General features: G+C 47.0%; 10 protein-coding genes across 10 annotated transcripts; 6 read left to right on the top strand and 4 right to left on the bottom strand.

Moving 5' to 3' along the window:
• Nucleotides 1–478: 478 nt before the first annotated feature.
• BDV27DRAFT_171334 (cytochrome P450) lies at nucleotides 479–2,335 on the bottom strand (the record flags this gene model as incomplete). The annotated part of the gene is made up of 6 exons (XM_032075573.1): nucleotides 479–660; nucleotides 716–792; nucleotides 870–1,486; nucleotides 1,620–2,005; nucleotides 2,069–2,207; nucleotides 2,267–2,335. 6 exons carry the CDS (start codon nucleotides 2,333–2,335, stop codon nucleotides 479–481), a joined length of 1,470 nt encoding a protein of 489 aa, XP_031928985.1.
• A 601-nt stretch (nucleotides 2,336–2,936) lies between these two features.
• Nucleotides 2,937–4,818, top strand: BDV27DRAFT_171335 (GMC family oxidoreductase; the record flags this gene model as incomplete). Its single annotated transcript, XM_032075574.1, has 2 exons — nucleotides 2,937–3,191; nucleotides 3,256–4,818. 2 exons carry the CDS (start codon nucleotides 2,937–2,939, stop codon nucleotides 4,816–4,818), a joined length of 1,818 nt encoding a protein of 605 aa, XP_031928986.1.
• Nucleotides 4,819–4,930: 112 nt separating this feature from the next.
• Nucleotides 4,931–6,061, bottom strand: BDV27DRAFT_171336 (dihydroneopterin aldolase domain protein; the record flags this gene model as incomplete). The annotated part of the gene is made up of 3 exons (XM_032075575.1): nucleotides 4,931–5,107; nucleotides 5,177–5,524; nucleotides 5,666–6,061. 3 exons carry the CDS (start codon nucleotides 6,059–6,061, stop codon nucleotides 4,931–4,933), a joined length of 921 nt encoding a protein of 306 aa, XP_031928987.1.
• Nucleotides 6,062–6,457: 396 nt separating this feature from the next.
• On the top strand, nucleotides 6,458–8,158 carry BDV27DRAFT_98412 (FAD-binding oxidoreductase). The gene is made up of 3 exons (XM_032078131.1): nucleotides 6,458–7,051; nucleotides 7,104–7,227; nucleotides 7,284–8,158. Exons 1-3 carry the CDS (start codon nucleotides 6,620–6,622, stop codon nucleotides 8,072–8,074), a joined length of 1,347 nt encoding a protein of 448 aa, XP_031928988.1. The 5' UTR covers nucleotides 6,458–6,619; the 3' UTR covers nucleotides 8,075–8,158.
• A 293-nt stretch (nucleotides 8,159–8,451) lies between these two features.
• Nucleotides 8,452–9,321, top strand: BDV27DRAFT_171337 (uncharacterized protein; the record flags this gene model as incomplete). Its single annotated transcript, XM_032075576.1, has 1 exon — nucleotides 8,452–9,321. One exon carries the CDS (start codon nucleotides 8,452–8,454, stop codon nucleotides 9,319–9,321), a length of 870 nt encoding a protein of 289 aa, XP_031928989.1.
• Nucleotides 9,322–9,816: 495 nt separating this feature from the next.
• Nucleotides 9,817–11,488, top strand: BDV27DRAFT_144067 (aldehyde dehydrogenase family protein; the record flags this gene model as incomplete). Its single annotated transcript, XM_032070205.1, has 4 exons — nucleotides 9,817–9,864; nucleotides 9,928–9,997; nucleotides 10,064–10,497; nucleotides 10,577–11,488. 4 exons carry the CDS (start codon nucleotides 9,817–9,819, stop codon nucleotides 11,486–11,488), a joined length of 1,464 nt encoding a protein of 487 aa, XP_031928990.1.
• A 721-nt stretch (nucleotides 11,489–12,209) lies between these two features.
• BDV27DRAFT_126028 (GTP cyclohydrolase I) lies at nucleotides 12,210–13,261 on the bottom strand. Its single transcript, XM_032066463.1, has 3 exons — nucleotides 13,030–13,261; nucleotides 12,634–12,929; nucleotides 12,210–12,568 (listed from the first exon to the last, which is right to left on the bottom strand). The coding sequence occupies exons 1-3, from the start codon at nucleotides 13,229–13,231 to the stop codon at nucleotides 12,260–12,262; spliced, it is 807 nt and encodes a 268-aa protein (XP_031928991.1). The 5' UTR covers nucleotides 13,232–13,261; the 3' UTR covers nucleotides 12,210–12,259.
• Nucleotides 13,262–14,009: 748 nt separating this feature from the next.
• Nucleotides 14,010–15,574, top strand: BDV27DRAFT_171342 (putative 2-heptaprenyl-1,4-naphthoquinone methyltransferase; the record flags this gene model as incomplete). The annotated part of the gene is made up of 2 exons (XM_032075577.1): nucleotides 14,010–14,876; nucleotides 14,934–15,574. The coding sequence occupies exons 1-2, from the start codon at nucleotides 14,099–14,101 to the stop codon at nucleotides 15,572–15,574; spliced, it is 1,419 nt and encodes a 472-aa protein (XP_031928992.1). The 5' UTR covers nucleotides 14,010–14,098.
• A 427-nt stretch (nucleotides 15,575–16,001) lies between these two features.
• On the bottom strand, nucleotides 16,002–16,676 carry BDV27DRAFT_156463 (class I SAM-dependent DNA methyltransferase; the record flags this gene model as incomplete). The annotated part of the gene is made up of 1 exon (XM_032072342.1): nucleotides 16,002–16,676. One exon carries the CDS (start codon nucleotides 16,674–16,676, stop codon nucleotides 16,002–16,004), a length of 675 nt encoding a protein of 224 aa, XP_031928993.1.
• Nucleotides 16,677–17,556: 880 nt separating this feature from the next.
• On the top strand, nucleotides 17,557–19,326 carry BDV27DRAFT_144071 (MFS general substrate transporter; the record flags this gene model as incomplete). Its single annotated transcript, XM_032070206.1, has 5 exons — nucleotides 17,557–17,629; nucleotides 17,713–17,958; nucleotides 18,017–18,901; nucleotides 18,983–19,156; nucleotides 19,220–19,326. The coding sequence occupies 5 exons, from the start codon at nucleotides 17,557–17,559 to the stop codon at nucleotides 19,324–19,326; spliced, it is 1,485 nt and encodes a 494-aa protein (XP_031928994.1).
• Between the last annotated feature and the right edge of the window lie 326 nt (nucleotides 19,327–19,652).

Raw genomic sequence — 19,652 nt, forward strand, 5'->3', positions numbered from 1 at the left:
ACTTACCCCGCGGGTCTATGGTCGATGTGAAGTCCTGTTTTACATTTTACTATTTTCCTTCTCTAATTGTATGTGTATCCATTGAGAATATCGACAAGAGCGTTCATCCTATACACATGCTTCCACTCATTCAGACATATAGCCATACATGAATATTCCTATTATGACCACTTACAGACACAGCGAGTAGATAGGCCTGGTGGTATAAATAGCCGAAATGTAGAGTAGTTTCACCGCCATAATTCACAGAATACGCTGGTCGTAACAACTTTGCTTATAGCAATCCTTATCCGCACCCTTTCTTCTACGGCAATCGTCAGATACTACGCCGCACGAGACCTCTCTTGACGTATCACAACATATCAAACTTCTAGTAACTCGGTTTAGCTTGCGGCAGGGAGATATCATGAGTGGAAATTTGGAAACGCTGCGCACTTCCACGAAGAATGCTCTATTCAGAAAATATAGGAAATTTAACCTATATTGTAGCTTCTACTAGGCATCGTTTCCCATATGGCGACATAATGAAGTAGCAGATTTGTTCCATATCAGAGTCGCTCATGTTCTCCTGAGTTGAAATCTTTGCGTCGGGGAAGGAACGAAAGAAATGCGCAGCACCGAGGCGAATTTCTCTGAGAGCCAGATGTAGACCCAAACAGACTATACAAGTATGGTAAGTATATGTTGTAGTTGGAGAAAAAAAAAAGGTGCTTACTCCGAGAACCCCCGCCAAAGGGCATAAAGGCATGTGTCATCTCTTTCGTTGTTGAGGTCCAACGCCAGGGGTCGAACCTTTCGCGCAATTCGTCAGTGCCAAAGCAACGATAATACCATGATCTCAAATTCGCACGGGCTCTGGGGATACACACCTTTCGGGATGAGGGAATATATGAGGATCTCGATGGAGACTATAAGCCTGCGTAGATACCGTCACACTACTTGGAATCCAGTATCCACAGAGATTCGCCCCAGGACCTGGGGGATTTCGAGGCCTGCTGGACGGATTTGTGGCATATAAACGCAGGGTCTCCCGTACGACATTGTTCAAAAATGGTAGTTTCTTGAGGTCATCATCACCGAAAGTTTCCGGAAGGGTGTTCAACTCTAGTAGCAAACCACTTTTGATCTTTGCATCTCGGCAAACCGCCCACACGAGGTATGTTAGTGTAATGGCTGTATTGTCACTACCACCAACTATATACCCCTGTGCTTCACTTCCAAGGTCTATGTCCGATAGTTGATCCGAGCCCGCATGGAATAACTTGGTAAAAAGGGTAGGCTTTGGATTGGCGGCGTCCCGGGTGACTGACGTTTTATAAGCCAGGAGTGATTGATCCGCATACTCTGCGATCCGTTGACCGGCTTTCATTGCATTCCGAAAATAAGGCAAGGGTAATATGCCTGCGAGTTGAAGTAACATGGGGAAGGCCGATCCGATCATACCCAAGCGAGGAAGGGTCTCTAAGTCGGCTGCTAGCTGATTCTTCTACACAAGAGTTAGCTTTAGGACTGGATGATTTATGTCAACACTAGGCTTAGAGGGAACAAGCAAAATAGGGCAAAGGAAAGGAGAAGGCAAAGGAAAAGGAGAAGAAGAAGGGAGAACATATAAATCTTACCTGACCGCGTTCAAGCAACTGAAATGTGTGACCAAAGGTTAACTGCCCAATAAGATCCGTAGACATAAAATACCACCACTTGAATATGTCTATCGACCCCCGTGACTTCATCTCGTGTCGCATCTGTCGTATAGCGAGTTGGATGTTCACATCTATCGTTGGTTGCATTGACTGGAGGGATGCGTCTGACATGGGCGAGGAGAGTAGGCGTCGCCGGATGCTATGAGCCTTTGGGTCTCTGACACTAAAAATATTTTTGACTCCGTTGATTGTCAATTTGTCGTACCAGGCAGATTTAAGGAACCCGCTGCCGGACTTATACATGTCATGGACAACATTGATGTCGCAGATATCGATCTCGTCAGGCGCCACCCGTACAATCGGGCCTATGAAAAGATGAATGATTTATTATGAGCCAAGGGCATTAAAGACATGGAAAGAACACTAACCGTATTTCTTGTGTAGATTATGAACATATTTGGGTCGGTTTCCCATGACCCAGTGGTACTCGGCGACAGCCCCAGTCCATCGGGAGAGCCAAGGCCCCGGTACCATTGAAATAGGATCATTGTGAACAGTCCAAAGTACCTGATATTCCGAGGATTAAAATGGGACGAGACAGTGTGTCTTTAGAATGGGTAGCATACATTCACAAATGTCACCAGAAAGATAGTGAAGATAGCGACAAGAACGGGGTTAACAGGTAACTCGTACATGTTGAGCAATATGGTACACTCATGGGTTCAACTCAAAAACCATTATTTATGTTGCAAGAAAGTTCTCACTTATATCTGTTGTTGTGATCAGCGATCAAGAGGAAGCTGCACTACCCTGTAACATGAGATACAAGAACTGTACAATTCTTGTTTAATACATAATGTTACTATACACCGATTATGTACAGTACTGTATTAGTTGCTTTATAGGAGATAAAGTTTCTATAAAATACGTTTCGGACATCGCTATCTGTGGGCCAACATTCTTTTGGTTTTGCTTACATTAAGGTTCTTTTCAATACACAATACACAATTTTCTCATGCAAGACACAGAAACACTACTCAGTACTAGTACAGCTGAAGTACGAGTAGTTTGAGTAGTATACCCCCGTACATCCATTCCCTTTTGTGATACACCATATACCATCTGATGGATTCAAATTTGCAAAGCCTGGTAGCCAATGTTCACGTGGCTCATAGTACTTTTACTACACGAAATCCATTTTAGAGATATCCATTGCAACCTGGCACCTTTACTTGAATCCCCGTGCTTCGTTTGCTTTATTCTATTTTATCTTTTTTTTTTTTTTTCTCATCCAAGATGGCAGTCAATACACTCTACGGTCCGGAGACACTCTCACAATTTCTATCTGTTGATTTCGACTATATCATTGTAGGTGGTGGGACCGCAGGACTACTTCTCGCCGCTCGCCTGACGGAAAATCCCAACATACAAGTGGGAGTCATTGAAGCTGGAACCTCGAAAAAGAATGACCCGAATGTTGACGACCCAGCTCGATTGGCAAGAACACTCTATAATCCTGAGTATGATTGGCTGTATAAATCGATTCCTCAGGTAAGCTTCCTATGCTCTGCTATGTTTCATGTGTGATACTGTGCAAGGCCTCACCTCCGATCAGGCTGGAACCAATAACAAAGTCCATCATGTGGCCCGCGGTAAGCTTCTGGGAGGATCCAGTGGTATCAACTACATGGCGTACTGCCGGCCGGCTGCGGAGGACATTGACCTTTGGGGAAAACTGGGAAATAAGGGTTGGTCATGGAATGAGCTTATGCCATATTACCTCAAAACCCAAAGATTAGAAATGGCGAACAGTACGCAGGCGCTCCAAGGGCAGGCCTTATGCCCTAGCCTTCCTCAGTCCCATGGTCATCGGGGGCCAATTTCAACCTCCTATCCCCGCCGACGGGCTCGCTTTGAGGACAAGATCATTCGTGCATTTGATGAAACATCAAATATCCCAAGGCCACAGGATCCGTGGAGTGGAAAGCCTCTGGGGTTGTACGACCATCTCTCTACCATTAACCGCGATGATGGAGCAACTAGAAGCTATGCTGCATCGGCATTTCTGTATCCCTACTTTGAGCGGGAGAACCTGAAAGTTCTGACGGAGGCCACGGTATGCAAAGTTCTCCTCGATAAGCACTCTTCTAAGGCAAAAGGGGCCGAGTTCTTCTGTTCTGGTACGATGCATCAGATTTTCGCAACTATGGAAATTATACTGTCAGCAGGGCCAGTGCAAAGCCCACGCTTGCTCGAGCTATCAGGCATCGGCAACCCAGAGCTTCTGCGGAGAGCAAATATTGACTGTATCCTACCACTATTGGAAGTTGGGGAAAATCTCTGCGAGCATCCAATGACATCCATTACGTATGCGCTTGATGAGACTAAGTCCTCCAAGAATAATCTTCACCTCTCCCAAGCGGCGTGTGATGATGGCATGAGCGATGGTGTGAGCTTAATGGCATTCCTGCCATACTCCAGTTTGGTTTCTCATAAGGAGCTAGAAGAGACCGCTCTAAAAGTTACCCAATGCACCCAGCTACTTGAGCAGGAGCGATGGAGTGTGGTTGCACGATTACGGGATCCTATGTCTGGTGCTCTTCAGTTCAACGGGACTACAGCAGTGATAGACATTGGAGTGGGGCATATGAATCAAAGCAGACTTGTTTCCAATACATCGGCCCATGAACACACATACTACAGCTTCCATGTCACTGTTACAAGCACACTATCCCGGGGAAGCACCCATGTGACGTCTCCAGATCCTTTTGGTGCACCCGCTATTGATCTTGGGCTACTGCGTGACCCTGTCGATGTGGAACTGCTCTCTGCGGGACTGGAGTTTGCGGATAAAGTTTTCTCATCTAGCCATGTCTCCGAGCAGGTTGTGACTCGAGTCATTCCAAGTCCTGACGTCGACCTCAGAGATCGACAACAAGCCAGTCGGTTTGTTCGGGATTGGACCACATCCTTCAACCACATACTGGGCACCTGTGCTATGGGTCGCGTGGTGGATGAACGGCTGCGTGTAAAGGGTATATCTGGCTTACGGGTGGTGGATGCGAGTGTTATTCCTACTCAGATTAGTGGAAATGTGATGGCTACGGTCTATGCGGTTGCTGAGAAAGCGGCAGACCTCATCAAAGAAGATCATGGCCTTTCAACTACAAATTGTTAGGTTAGCTAAGAAGATTACATACACATGGCTGGCAGGTATTCTTTTTATTCATTCTGATGGCTCAAAGGCTGTTCAGGCCATGGAATTTGGATTTTATGTACCATTGTATCCTTTATTGAAAGAAGTTGCGCGATCGCGTAATCTCCAGGCCTGACCCGTCCACAAAGGACAAGGCGCTCGGCTTCTCCACGAGCACAGTGACTTCATTGTTTCCAAATTCTACAGTCACAATCCGAGCTATGAAAGTTGCAAGAGCCTCTACACTTTGAAAGGAAGAGCTTTCGACGCGCTGGAAACGATCTTAAAGTCAGCAGTGCCTCAAAAGCGATGGTCAAACTCATGTTAATCATATACGTACCTCAGCGACATGGCGAACCAATTCCTGATAAGTGTCAACAACCGTAGAGCTCCATTCCTGGAGTCCATGTCCCTCGAAACTCAGGGAAATATCGACTGCTTGCTTTTCAACCCTTTCCCATGGGTTGATACCTAGTATGCAGTAACATTGGACCCCCCGGATCTCAAACGTCTCGCGCAGAAGAACTAGTCGCCGTTCAGTCACATCCGCTACCTTGCTCTGCATGGTACCTAGGGCAAAATTGCTGCTGTATAGCAGGCCTCTGTTTGCGCGGAGAATTGCTTTCGGGAGTTGAAGGCGTACTTCAAATTCACCGTAATCTCCACGGACTGCCGGGGAAGACGCTCCCTGTTATATGATTAACATACATGTCGAGAACATAGTAAGCCAATGGGCATTCTGGAACGAAGAAATAGAGACCAAAAAGCAAGTACCACCGCGAAGAGAACGAAGGGGAGTAAGGCTGAATGAGATAGGGGAAAGACGCACAGCAGTTTCTTCCAATGACTGTAGACTGCACATGGCTATGGTCGCTGCAGCCAGGCGAGTATCTTCAACAGTCTGTCCAAGGAGCCGATCTTGCAGCGGCGTTCCATCGGTAGCTATGATGCAAGTTCCGAGCTTCGCCTGGTCGACGCTCTCAAGCTCTTTCACTATCCTGCGAAATAACTTGCCATAATCTATGGTTTGACTGACATCATCCGCATCTGCGGCGCTCACGGAAGAGGCGTACGAAAGCCTCACGGATGCACTACAGGGCTGCGGCTTTCCAGGTCGATGCCATGGATCAGGAGCTGTGGGTAGTTGAAGTTGAATATTACGAAGTTGGATGGTGTCTGCTATTGTCGGACGAGATGAGATGTGGATAGACTCTAGTTGAGACATGGCGCTTCTTTTCCGTTTCAAAGATGAAGACTTGGATCTGAGATGCCTTCGCGGTGGTGGTGGTCAGGGATTCTATATTACATACATACGCTTTTGTAGGGATCAAATCTTGACCAACGCGATAGATGATTCTAATTGAACAGGTCAAATGGATCATACACACATACATACATATTTGACCACGTCACTTTTCATTTTTTTCTTAGTAGCTGGACAAGGGTCTCGACAAAAATATCGTTGTAATACAATCTTACACGTTTCCGTGTTTTACGACACTGTATCTTGTAAAAACACGTGGTGTATTTTTAACAACCTAATTGAGATCGGAGATCGGCGATCGACATTTCCAGGCCCCGAAAAGTTTACACTCATCGGAACATAGTGGGCGGCCTCCTACACCGATCCTACATTGTGTGATGTGATTTCATATGCGCCTCAGTCATGCCCACCTGCAGCCCAGTCAGCTAAAGCTACTTAACTGGCCATGACGGAAACCAGAGGAAATCCATTTCCTAGTTAGAAGAGATCTATCTGTGCAGTGGAAACGAATTTTCAGCCATGCAGATCTTTTGGAAGGACCCCACCAGTGAAAGTGCCTACGACCGTGCACGCTGTAATAGTGTTTTCAATTTGGAGAGGCCCAATTGCTTCCCCCGAGCCGTGATCAATGCTACATGTACGGAGGATGTGATATCAGCCATTAAGCTGGCAGCGCACCGGGAGAGATGCCAGGTTGCCGTCCGATCCGGAGGCCACTCAATTTTTGTCTGGAGTCTGCATGAAAATTCAATCCTGGTAAATCTTGGCAACTGGAAAGAAATCGTTGTGGATGCAGACTCGAAAATCGCACAGGTGACGACTAGTGTCACAGGATTCGAGCTGAATCACTATCTGCGCACAAAGAATCAACTCTTCTTCCCCACGGGTCATTGCCCAGATGTTGCACTTGGGGGATTCCTGTTACAAGGGGGCCAAGGGTGGAACTGTCGCGTAAGTGCCTTTCTCGTACTACTCTTTTGCATGCCCCGCTGACGACCCGTAGAATTGGGGGTACGCCTGTGACTTGCTTGTCGGTGTAGAGGTTGTCACTGCAGAAGGTGATGTACTATTCTGCAATCAGCACGAGAACCAAGACCTGTTCTGGGCGGCTAGAGGGGCTGGACCTTGTAAGTGCCCTGTGGAGCATCCTCGCCTCTAGATAAACTAACCAGGGTCTGGTCAGTGTTTCCCGCAATTGTGACCAAATTTCATTTACAATTGCTGCCGGACCCGACTGCGGGCCTTCGGTCTTCTGGCTACATTTATCCCGCCAATATGTATCGCCAAGCATTTGAGTGGGTTCAATCTATCATTCCAAGCGCTGATCAGGACACGGAAATTGTCATGGTAGCCTTTTATTCCGAGTCTAGTGGCGAAGTCTGCTTCAAGGTGAACTTTGTCACTATGAAGGCGAATGCCTTGGCAGCTGAACATGCGCTCAAGCAGTTGCATCAGGGTCGACCCCCTGGGACAATCACAGAGTGGGTCTCCCAAGAGGGCAGTCTAGATGATCTGTTCAATGATCAGCGCCTGGCCAATCCACCCTCACACTATTATTACACTGACAATAGCTACATTTCCAACATGGTGAATGTTACTGAGGTACTGGAAGAGTCCTTTTTGACGCTTCCCCCGGGCAAGTCCTTCGCTTTCTGGTATCCCATGTATCCCCGAAGTAGACAGCCTAAGTCAGACATGGCCTTAAGTGTCCCATCAGATCATTACTTTTCCATGTATGCAGTCTCCGAAGACCGAGATGACGCTAGGCGATGCAGGACGTGGGTGGAGAAGACGATGAGAAGAATCCGGGAATATGCCGTGGGATCATATCTAGGCGAGTGTGACCTAAAGCTGTCGCATGATTGGTACTGGACAAAAGACGCTGCCCGGCGTCTTACAGCCATTCGTGAGAAATGGGATCCTGACTGTCTGTTTTGCACGGTTCATGATAAGCAAGGGGAACAGGGTGTTTAGACGATCCTGCAAGAAGAAAGCGACTCCAACAGGGGTGGGCCTTCTTCGGGTGTATATTGCCAAAATTTTATTGATAACCACATGCTAACTACTCTGTAATGTATCGTAAGCTGCAGGGTTCACGGCGTATTCCCCCGGAAATGCGCAGGACCAGAAATTTGTAGAACTTTTGACCTCTACTGTGGTGTAAGACAAGACCACACTGTGAGGGCACTATGGCCAACCCGCACCTTAGCAGGTGACGTGAGTCTATGCATTGTGATGCGATCATATCCTATTCTCGGAAGGATTAGATATATATTATCCCAACAAGAGACGACAGAGCTCCTGCGTATTAGCACTAGTCATCAAGATTACCTGTTTACAGAGTGGACACAATGGCAACCATCACCCAGCCTGTTACCACAGTTTCCAGTGCCCATCCTACGTTTGTTCCTCGGGGACCAGTTCAGGTCGAACTGAACTTTTTTGAAGCACCTCCCGATGGCTCTCAGCCTTTCCAGTATGCTGAGGAGCCCCCTGAGGGAGTACCGGCTGCAAACTACGGGCAACCTGCACTGCCGGTCTCTCTGACTGATATCCGCGGAAATGAGAAGGACTATGATCTCGATAAGGACGCCTTCCAGGCCCTTCAGAATGTCTTTTCAACAGTGCCATACGAAACATTTCTTTCCGATGAAGAGGTCAAACGAACCTTCTACCCGGAAGTGGAGAAGCTCCTTCTGGACCAGGTAGATGGTGCCCACCGGGTCATCATCTTTGATCATGTCATCCGGATGGAAAAAGAGAACACGCATCGCAAGCCACTTCACACCGCTCATGCCGATCAAACTGCACGAGCAGCAGCAGCCCGGGTACGACTCTATGTGCCAGACCAGGTTGAAGCCCAGGAGCTCCTCCGGGGCCGCTACCGCATCATCAATGTCTGGAAACCGCTGAAGGGTCCCGTGCAATCCTCTCCATTGGCCTTTGCCAGTGGATCCTCTGTTGCACCAGAGGATTTGATTCCTATTGAATTTCGTCTCCCACATCGAACCGGTGAGATTGTGGGGGTGAAGTTTAGCGCAAGTCACAAATGGATGTACTGGTCTGGAATGGAGGCTAACGAATGTTTACTGCTCAAATGCAACGATTCGAACGAGATGGTAGCAATGCAGGTGCCTCATTCCGCATTTAATGACCCAAGGTCTCCACCTGGAGCAAAAGGTCGGGAGAGTATCGAAGTCAGAGCTTTGGTGTTTGGATGATGTTTCATGGAGTAGTGGGAAAGTTGGGGGATCCCGGTGAAGAAAGACTATGTACGTCCATAGCTGTAACGTAATTGTCTTCCATGTAATTAATGCGGTAAGGTGGATACCGTGAAAGTTTAACTACAACAACATAACCTGTTCAGATTAGGAAATGCTCTGCACGAGCTGAGATATGCAGCTGACAATGATATTCCGTAATCACGCTGCGTTAGTCCCATGCATACGTTTGAGGCATGTCTTTGTATGTAACCTGGGAGGTGGGAAAAGGAGGAAAAAAAAAAAAAAAAAAAAGAAGGCGAGAGAAAACAAAGGCATTTGAAGGGACACACCAAGGGCATACTATGACATCAGTAACTAATTGATTGCTACACTTGCGGGAATTATATCTGCTTTACTATCGCAACAAATCTGTACCCTTCAACTGTTGGAAACAAACCCCCCCACCCAACAACAACCGGTTCGATTACATTACCCCAGACACAAAAGGTCAATATGGCAGTTGAAGGATTCTCCGAAACGAGGTTATTTATCAACGGCCAGGTAATCCCACATCCTACATATATACTCGAAAGGTTCTACATCTTTAACCAAGATTACTCATAGTTTCGAGCCTCCTCAAGTGGCAAGCAGTTCCCAGTTTACAATCCCGCAACTAACGAAACCGTCGCGCTAGGTAAGCGCTCAGATAGATTCTATGTTATTCTTGGATTTTCTGATTATTGGGCCCGGCCCTTTCCAGTACATGAAGCGTGTGAAACGGATGTAGATGATGCCGTAGCTGCGGCGAAAGCTGCATCTCCGTCATGGCGACGTCTCGGGCCTGCTGAAAGAGGGGCCTATCTTCGCAAGTTCGCGGATCTCATTCAAGACTCCCATAATGAACTCATGCGAATTGAAGCTCTTGCGACGGGGAAGCCAGTAAGCCAATTCTTTGAGGCTCAGGTCGCTGCAGACTTCTTCCGACACTTTTCTGAGGCCGGTTGGAATGCTCAAGGCACGACAAGTCTTAATACTCAGGACCATCTGAATATGTCGATCAAACAGCCCTATGGAGTAGTGGCTTGCATCACTCCGTGGAATCTGCCCATCCTTTTATTTGCATATAAGGTGGCCCCAGCGCTTGCTGCCGGAAATACCGTGGTCCACAAGAGTAGTGAAAAATCACCGTTGGCAGTATGCTATTGATGTTCCTTGTTCTTCTATATTGAAGTCCACTTCGCATAGGGAAGATCACTAACTTGAGATACCCTAGGCAGCATACTTGGCCACACTTGTGGAGAAAGCAGGATTCCCACAGGGGGTGTTGAATATGATCTCCGGGTTTGGCATGCCAGCCGGTTCTGCGCTAGCATCTCATATGGATGTTCGCTGTCTCAGCTTTACCGGTTCCTCCTCCACTGGCCAGAAGATCCAGGTTGCTGCCGCCAGCTCCAATATGAAGCATGTACACCTTGAACTCGGTGGAAAGTCACCCGCCTTGATTTTCCATGATGCCGATCTGCAAGCCGCTGCCGAGCAAACAGCATTTAGTCTCTCTTTTCTGAGCGGACAGAGCTGTATGACGAATTCTCGCATCTACGTAGAGGAATCTGTCGCGGAGGAGTTCCTGGCTTTGTTCAAGAAAGCGTTCGCCTCTTCACATTCAGGCAATCCACTAGATCCTGCCACAACCCACGGGCCTCAGATTGACGAGCACCAGTGCAGTCGCATTAGGTCTTACATCGACATTGGCCGGCAAGATGGTATGCTCAGCATGGGTGGAGACTCCGGCCCAGGCCTCTTTGTCCAGCGTACTATTTTCGAAGGAGTACCAGAGGACTCCCGACTAATGCAAGAGGAGGTATTTGGGCCAGTAGTAGTAATCAACCGCTTCGGTAATGAATCGGAGGCTATCGAGCGAGCCAATCGATGTGAGTTTGGGCTTTACGCATCGGTTTTCACCAAGGACATCAATCGTGCGTTGCGTGTGTCGACGGCGCTTGAGGCTGGAACAGTTGCGATCAACTGTACTAGTCCATCTATGGCGATGGACATGCCATTTGGTGGTTGGAAAATGAGCGGTGTGGGCCGCGAAGGATACCTTCACAGCATGGAGAACTTCCTGGAAACGAAAACTATTCTGATGCGTGTTAAACCCGATGTAGGGGTTCCCCTTTGTCATTGATAGTAGAGATCCTCAATGACTTTAATTACTTTTGCACATTATACGATTTTCTCTCTTTCTCTCTCCCTCCCTCTCTCTCTCTCTCTCTCTCTCTCTCTGTGTCTGTGTGTGTGTGTGTGTGTGTGTGCCCACGAATGACTATTGATTTTATCTGTCCCGTAATTAAAAGCTCACCCGTAAATCACCCTACGGAGAAGAGCACACCAGAAGATATCGGTGAAGGGATAAAAGTTTAAGACACTTCTTGACCCAGCTGAACTCCTGGATCATCCCCCAGCGGTGCGACTAACAGGTAAGCTGAGATTTTTCTGACTAGTCTAATAATCTAGCGAAGTTTATTTATTCGCTTATTGTGTCGAGCTGATCCTCACTGTTTTTGATTTTTCTCCGCGATCTCCTTAATCCTGTCTTAACTGATTTTTGTAAGATTGTATTTTTCAAAGCTTCATTTCACCCCAGCTGTTTGAAAGTCTATCCGTATTCTGCAATGTACAGTAACCAACCCACCCCGCTGCGCAGTACCGGAGTAGTCGTCACTGTAACGAGTAATACAAGTAGGCTGTAAAGTACTGTAAACCCACTCTATAAAGTTTATATAACCCTAACTGCTAAATCAAAACTCAATTAGTATGTTAAGAACCATAATGTCGATATTATGGAGATCACTACAAACATAGACCGAGTATGAAAAATTCATTTATTTTTACCCCTAGTCTCATAGGATAGTAATTGCGAGCGCCATGTTGAATGGCGTGCTAATGCTCCAGGGGGTCACCTGCTGCCCATACGCAGCAAGGAATGGAATCTCTCCTCTAATTGATTGTCCGTTTTGAAAACCCCTGTCTTGCATTGGGTGACAGTCACTGCCCCCGATTTCTGCACTCCCCTCATCGTCATACACATATGAGTACATTCTACCACGACTGCGACACCCTCAGGATTCAGAGCTTCCTCAATAGCGTGGGCTACCTGTTGGGTGAGTCGTTCTTGCACCTGTAATCGGCGAGCGTAGATCTCTGCGATGCGAGCAAGCTTGGAAAGACCAATCACACGACCATTGGGAATATACCCAATATGAATCTGTTAAGAGTCTTTTAGTTTTTCTTAACATGGAATGAATATGTGGGTATGCAGGGGCGACATACGCTACCCGTAAAGGGTACCAGATGATGTTCGCACAAACTAGATATTTCAATACCCTTGACGAGGACCAGTTCGTTATGGTCGACCTCAAAGATTGCCTCGTTTACGACATCTGCCAATTTTGTCTCGTAGCCTTTGGTAAAGAAGGTCATTGCCTTGGCGTAACGTTGAGGGGTTTTGAGGAGACCATCCCGACTAGGATCCTCTCCAAGGCATTCCAGGATTGTTTTCATGGCAGCCACAATTCTCGCCTCTGCCTCTGCTGGTTCCTGGCACAGGGATTTTGATGCGATTCGGACTAAGACAAGTAGGTTAGGGCTGATGTTCTGACTTGTTAAAGAAAGAAAGAAAAAAAAATGGTAAAAGAACAAAGCATTATATGGATATCAGATCATTACCTTCTTGCTTGGTGGTAGCATCTTCACGAAGCGATCCCAGGGAGCCAGGAATTTTGCATTTGCCTGTAGCTATACTACTGCCATTTGCTGTCGGTTCCCTTATTCCAATGGCAGACGTATTCATCTCGAGCGACCCCAGGCGTTTCGAAACCCCGTTCTGATATCTCTCGGTATCTTGGGAAATTTGTGTAGCCATTGTCATTCAGGATCAAGAATATAAGACTGGTGTAGATTAAACGGTACGCGGGGAGGACGATACAACGAGGATAGACAAATTGATATTTCGAGATTGCGGACTATAAATTCAAACTGACGGCCGAAACGGGGATAAATATTTTGGTCTTGGAGAAGCTGTTATCACACACCGCTGTAGTATTACAAAGTGTAGCATACTTCAGCCTCGGACCTAGCTTTATCGACGGCCCTAGATAGCTTTTTGCCATCAATTTGCCCCACAGCTAACTGCACAGTGATGCGGAGTCCATGTGTGTGTAAGTGCTTTACAAGCTGCAGTCAGGAATGAGCCTGCGTAAGCTGTCTCTGTCCTATCGTTGGTGTCATGTGCACTATCGGAGATCTATAATGCATTTAGTAGGCATGCGACATGCATATTTGTAAAGCAAAGAGTGGTGTAGTTACATCGTCTTTGCCGCACCCTCAAGTGGCTGGGGCTGAAGCTGAAGCTGAGGCAACACCTGACTTGCATGGAACCCACATGCAATATGGAGATCAATGACAGCTCCTACCAATAGCACCATGACACGATCATATTTGCAGGAAAGAGATCGATGGGACTCAGACCCTGTTTTACGCCTGGTATTGAAACTTCACTGGTCATTTCAACTACATCGAGTGTGAGTGACATTTAACTATGCGAAGTCTGAGGGGCTTCGAAAATGAATGGCTAACGAAGTAATATAAAGCCCCAGTTGATTTCTGTTCGCGTCTGAGTAGCTCCCCGTTCACAACCTTCTTTGAATCTTTAACATTGCTGTGTCTTCTTCGTCTATCTCTATCATACTTATACGTCCATAAGCACCTTTGAGTACTCCATTAGATACTGTTCAGTATGACCCGGTACCCTGAGAACAACTCTAATTCACTAGGGGTACTTCAAAATCCCGAAGCGAACAAATTTTTTGACAGTGTTGTCCAAGGTCTCCCTCCACAATCACGGGTCCTCTCTGTAGGGTGTGGAGCATCTTTGCCTCTTCTCTCCAAGCATTCCTCTGCACATCATGAGATACATGGAATCGACCGGTCTCAGGAGTCAATCGATCTCGTCAAAAGCCAGATTTCGGGACATTTCAAACTGGCTAACGAGACGGAATATGTGCCACAACTTACATTCAATGCTATCTTGGCCATACTTTCCCTCTCTCATCTGAGCCGGGCACAGATATCCTCTCTATTTTACAAAATATCTGACTGGCTACATCCCGGTGGCTCCATGATTCTGGCTACATCACCAAGTGACCATGCCAACCACTGCGTGCATAGTCATTCATTGCAACTGAATGGGGGAATGACCCGTTCTACTCTGCTGAACCGCAAGGAATGGGTGACATTATGTGGGAAAGCAGGCCTGACCCTTGAGAGCGAGGTGCCTATCTCTGTAAATTCTGGGGATGCGCACAAGCACCATACCCTTATGCATTTCCGCAAGACCGTGCAGTACTCAATGCTGGGACCATACCCACTTCCTGAGTCTTACAGAGGGCCTATTCCTCTCAGCGAGGCCGCCTGGGAACCTTTCGCCAAGCGGTTAGTGCGGGACGAGTTTGACTTTGTTCTCAAAGTGTTGGAAAACAATCAGAAAGTACTAGATGTCGGATCTGGATATGGAAGTAAGTAGCACATCCTTGAAACATGAAGGAGCCCTGCCGCTAACTAAGAGATACCAGAGCTACCCATGGAACTAGCTGCAAGGACCGGGAAGGCATACTCGATTGAACCAAATGCTGACCGCAACAGCATCCAAGCGACTAATGCTCGCAATTGCGGGGTTGAGATCGCGCAAGGGTCGGCGGAAAATATCCCTTATCCGGATAGCCACTTTGACGCGGTCGTGGCAATGTGGGTGATGCAATATGTAGAAGACCTGGGGAAGTCGCTGCATGAAATTGTCCGAGTGACCGATCGCAATGCAAAGAACTCCCGCATTGTGATTGTTCAAGGCGCTCCTGAAAATGAAATTGTTGAATTACAGAACACGGCTTGTGCGCCTGTGAGTGCATCAAACCCACTCCCCAATCACCAGGGATATCTCTTGCACAAGGCGGTCCAGGTTTTTACTGAGTGTGGGTTTGACGATATCACGTTTCATCGGGTTGATGCGTATTGTGAATTTTTGGAAGAGGATATCTCTGTCCGATGCGAGAAGGCCGCAGACGTGGTCGCGGGACTCTGGTGCTTGAATGATGAACGCTATGAAGAGATGAAACAGGCCCTAATACCAAGACTCAGATCTCATTTCGAGGATCGCCCACACGCTATAGGAGACCAGGTTGCCGTTCTAGTGGCCAAACCTCGGGTCTCAAATTAGTTTACATAGATCCAATTTCAGCTTCTGATTCGTGTATCTTGCTCCTTGCATTCCCTGTTCCTTCCTAGTTCCCCTTGGATAAAGTCTTCATCATGAAGTATGCACCTAGGCTACTTTTTCTATCCAAACCTATGTACAACTATTGTGCACCGCAATCTAAAAGGCTGTCGCGAAACTCATTGGCTACACCTGTACACGGTACGAAATCAGGGCATTCATGCTACAGAAATTGTACTCTTTATTTTTAATGTACCTAATGAGATGTCACTGTGCCATGTGCAAAATTTCACCATTCCTCCAACATAGCGACCCTGCCTTTTTCTCCCCCCTCCAGCATTATTGCTCTTCTTACCCTCAGGACAGCATCTGTAGAGAACGCCTATTCCTACGGCTCTTTCACATGGTTTCCTTGGCCCACGGAAAGTTGTCACGGCTTCATTCCACGTCGAATGATGAAATAGTGATGGTCCGGATCTCTTTTATGTGCCGCGATGTCTGGCGGAGAAAATTGGTACGAAAACTCCGTCTCAATCTCGAATCCCACGTCACTGAAAAGATGTTTCCAACCACCTGTTGTCGCTGCAGATCCGCAGAAGTCATGCCCCATAAAGTACATGGGCTTCTGATCAACCCATTCGGCGGATTGGTCGTACATGGATCGATCCTGAAACAAACAATCGCTGGGGATGGTAGCGAGGACAAGCCGGCCTCCTGGTTCCAGCCACTCGAAAAATTTGCTAACCATCGAGTGTATCTGGGAACGGGATATGTTGAACAACGAGAAGATGGCAAAGATGCAGTGGAATTTTGTTGCAGGCTGGTACTTGGTCATGTCGACTTTCGTAAACGCTCCCTTGACCTGGCGGGACGCGATATCAATCATGTTTTGAGAGATATCAATGCCTATCACATCATGCCCGGCTTCGGCCAGCCTGTAAGACACGGGTTTTCCTGTTCCACACCCGACATCAAGCACACGGGAGTTGGGCTCAAGCAGATCCAGCGCCTGGTCAATAACCTGGTGAAGACTGGGATCATGAGCAAAGGTGGCTTCGTAAGTTTTAGCGATATCATCGAACATCATCTCTGCTTCGGTATCCATGATGGCGGGGTGCAATTGCGAGCGAGAGAAGACAGGGAGTTCTATGGCCGTAGCAGCAGTAATGATAATCTTGACTTAGGGGCGGATCTTCTTCCAAAGTAAAGCAACCATAAAGAGAAGCGTATATCATAGTATTCGCTCATCCGCAAATGGGCTTTTGATCTTCTTGGCCTGATCTTGGCACAGGCATTTCAATAATGCCCTGAGTACACATGATCGGTGTACTCCGTTAGGTAAAGCTAATATAGAATTAGGCTTTTCCTCTCCCCGCTTTCTCCACCAATGCAGGAGTGTGTTGAATTCGTGAGCTGAGGTGAAACATGCATTAGACCCCCTGTGCAGCTGCAGATTGAATCTTGCAGAATTCAGACGCAGATCTCGCATGTGTAGTCACACTGCAGAGTACATTGTGAGCTATACAACGCATGCTGACCTATAGAGAAATCCCTCATTTACGTTATAGTTTATAGTGTCACTGAATCAATAGAGGATTCGTCACCATGCATCAATAGCTTTGTATGTCGATGGAAGAAAGTCCCCACAGTCCCGGGAAACATTAAAAATACACTGGCATTCTAACTTTACGGTATGTATGTACTGACTCGCTGCACCATAAATACCGTAAAATACGTTACGCATACCCCCTATTACCTTCCTTTTTTTTTTTTTTTTTCCCAATACAATGTCCAGTTTACAAATTTCGCATTCTCTTTAGCTTGAACCTATCTCCCAGTGATTGTGTACGAAGCACAGTAGCCCCCTACGGCCAGCGACAGAGCGTTGACCGTCTTTTTGTCAAAGCGTGCCTTGCTGTCTACATTCGAAGTAACACTTCTTCACCCAGCGGCGGGTCATAATGTACGACGCGCCTATTCCTCAGATGTCATGGGGCTATAGCTGGCGGTCATCCACAGGATTCATTATAGCCTGCATTATCATCGCCTTGTTTGCAGGTAAGACTTTACCCGGTCGCTCGTGGCTTCTTACAACCTCCATTATTCACACGATGAGGGACACATATCTCATGATATCTTAGAAAACTTCCTCTATGGCTTTGTCGTGCCAATACTTCCATACATTCTGGAGAACCGAAATCATGTCGAGCCTTCCGACACCCAGCGCTTGACATACCAAGTTCTCACCATATACGGTGCTGTGGCAGTGATATCGGGCCTCCTTATTGGACATTGGGCGGATCGAATCAAATCCCGAAGGATCCCTCTGATACTCGGGCTGGGAGTAGCCTTGGTGGGAACAGTTGTGCTTGCTACAGCTACCAAATGTACGGAAGTGGTACCTGGACTTGTGGGAATTCATTGATCTAACCATACGGTAATTAGTGCCTGGACTTTTCGTCGGACGAACGCTTCAAGCCATTGGTGGCACGACGGCATGGATTGTCGGTTATGCCACACTTAGGGACACAATACAAGCCAAGGATATGGGGAAGATATTCGGATTGGTGAACAGCTTCGTTAGCGCCGGCGCCCTGTCTGGCCCAGCAGTAGCGGGATCCCTGCTTGAGTTAGCCGGTTACTGGGCGACCTGGTCAATCGTACTAATCTTGCTCCTCTTGGACATTGTGATGAGACTTGTCATGATCGAGAATCCAAGCAAAAGATCAAAGAAGGCCAATACTGACAACGGTGAGCGTGGAGCCTTGCGTGATGACACCCAAGATCCCAGCAATGCACCATGCAGCAGGAGTGGGCAGATAGACAGTATGACTGAGGACACTGCGTTACTTGCCACTCCTCATGCGCAGCTCAACAGATCTACAACGTCTGGAAAAGTCCAGGGTGTCTCAGCTGGATCCTTCTACCGAATTATCCTGGGACAGCCGAGAGTCATTGTTGCGCTGTTGAGCTATATGACACATTCCTCCCTAGTTGCTAGCTACAACACTACTCTTCCTACCCATGTAAGACAAACATTTGGGTGGGGAAGTTTAGCTACTGGTCTTTTGTTTGTCGGTCTCCAAGCCCCAGCGATTGTTTTCAGTCCCATCTGTGGCTGGCTACGAGACAAAGTGGGTACCCGCGTGCCAACATCCGTAGGCTTCATACTCCTAGCCCCGCTGCTCTGGCTCCTCGGGGTTACCGATCAAGTGCACCATCATTGGGTTAGCTCCAAAGATCAAGCCAGTCTACTATATGTCGTGTCGATCATCACCATAGGATGTGTCCAGAATTTGCTGACAAGTGTCGGTACGATTGAGATTACTTGTAAGAGACAGAAACTTTCCGTCGCTCTACCATGTTGCCTCATGATATATAAAATGCTAATCAAGTGCGCCACCCAAACAGGCACGGTTGATGAGTTGGAGTCGAAGCATCCAGGGATATTTGGTCCCAATGGTGGGTACTCGCGCGCTTACTCACTGTCCAATATAAGCTTCACAATGGGTTTACTTGTTGGACCACTTTTGTCGGGGTCTTTAACAGACGCCTTTGGATATTATTACATGAACTCGGCATTGGGTGGGTTTGAATCAAATTCCACGCTTATATTGTAGACACCTGTTGTGCTGACTTTTCTTGTAGCATGTATTTGCGTGGTTCTGTCACTTCTGACCATCACTTTCTTGAGGGGAAAATCAATCCCACGGAGTTCTAAGAGCAACAATGTAGATGAAACACTAACTGCCTAATGTGCATGGTCTGCTCGGATGTGCTATTACTGAGCTCCATGCCGCTGTGGCAGAGTTTCGGGTGTGGACATGCATTGCCGTGATAAGACCTTGAGCTTGATTTTCTTTTTTCTAGGTTGGAATTGATTATATACAGAGAACAAAATAACCATAGTACTACGTATATGTATTCATTTTTTTTTTTCTTCTTTTTTTACTAGGAGTCAGGTATACTGTATAGTTTTTGAATTGGATCATCATTTAATCTGTAACACATTTACTATAATTACCCGAGTTTCTTTCTTTTGAAAACTTAAATTTACTATAGAGTGATAAGACCAAATAAA

This window comes from Aspergillus caelatus, assembly GCF_009193585.1.
Source record: "Aspergillus caelatus strain CBS 763.97 unplaced genomic scaffold BDV27scaffold_60, whole genome shotgun sequence".
NCBI lineage: Eukaryota > Fungi > Ascomycota > Eurotiomycetes > Eurotiales > Aspergillaceae > Aspergillus > Aspergillus caelatus.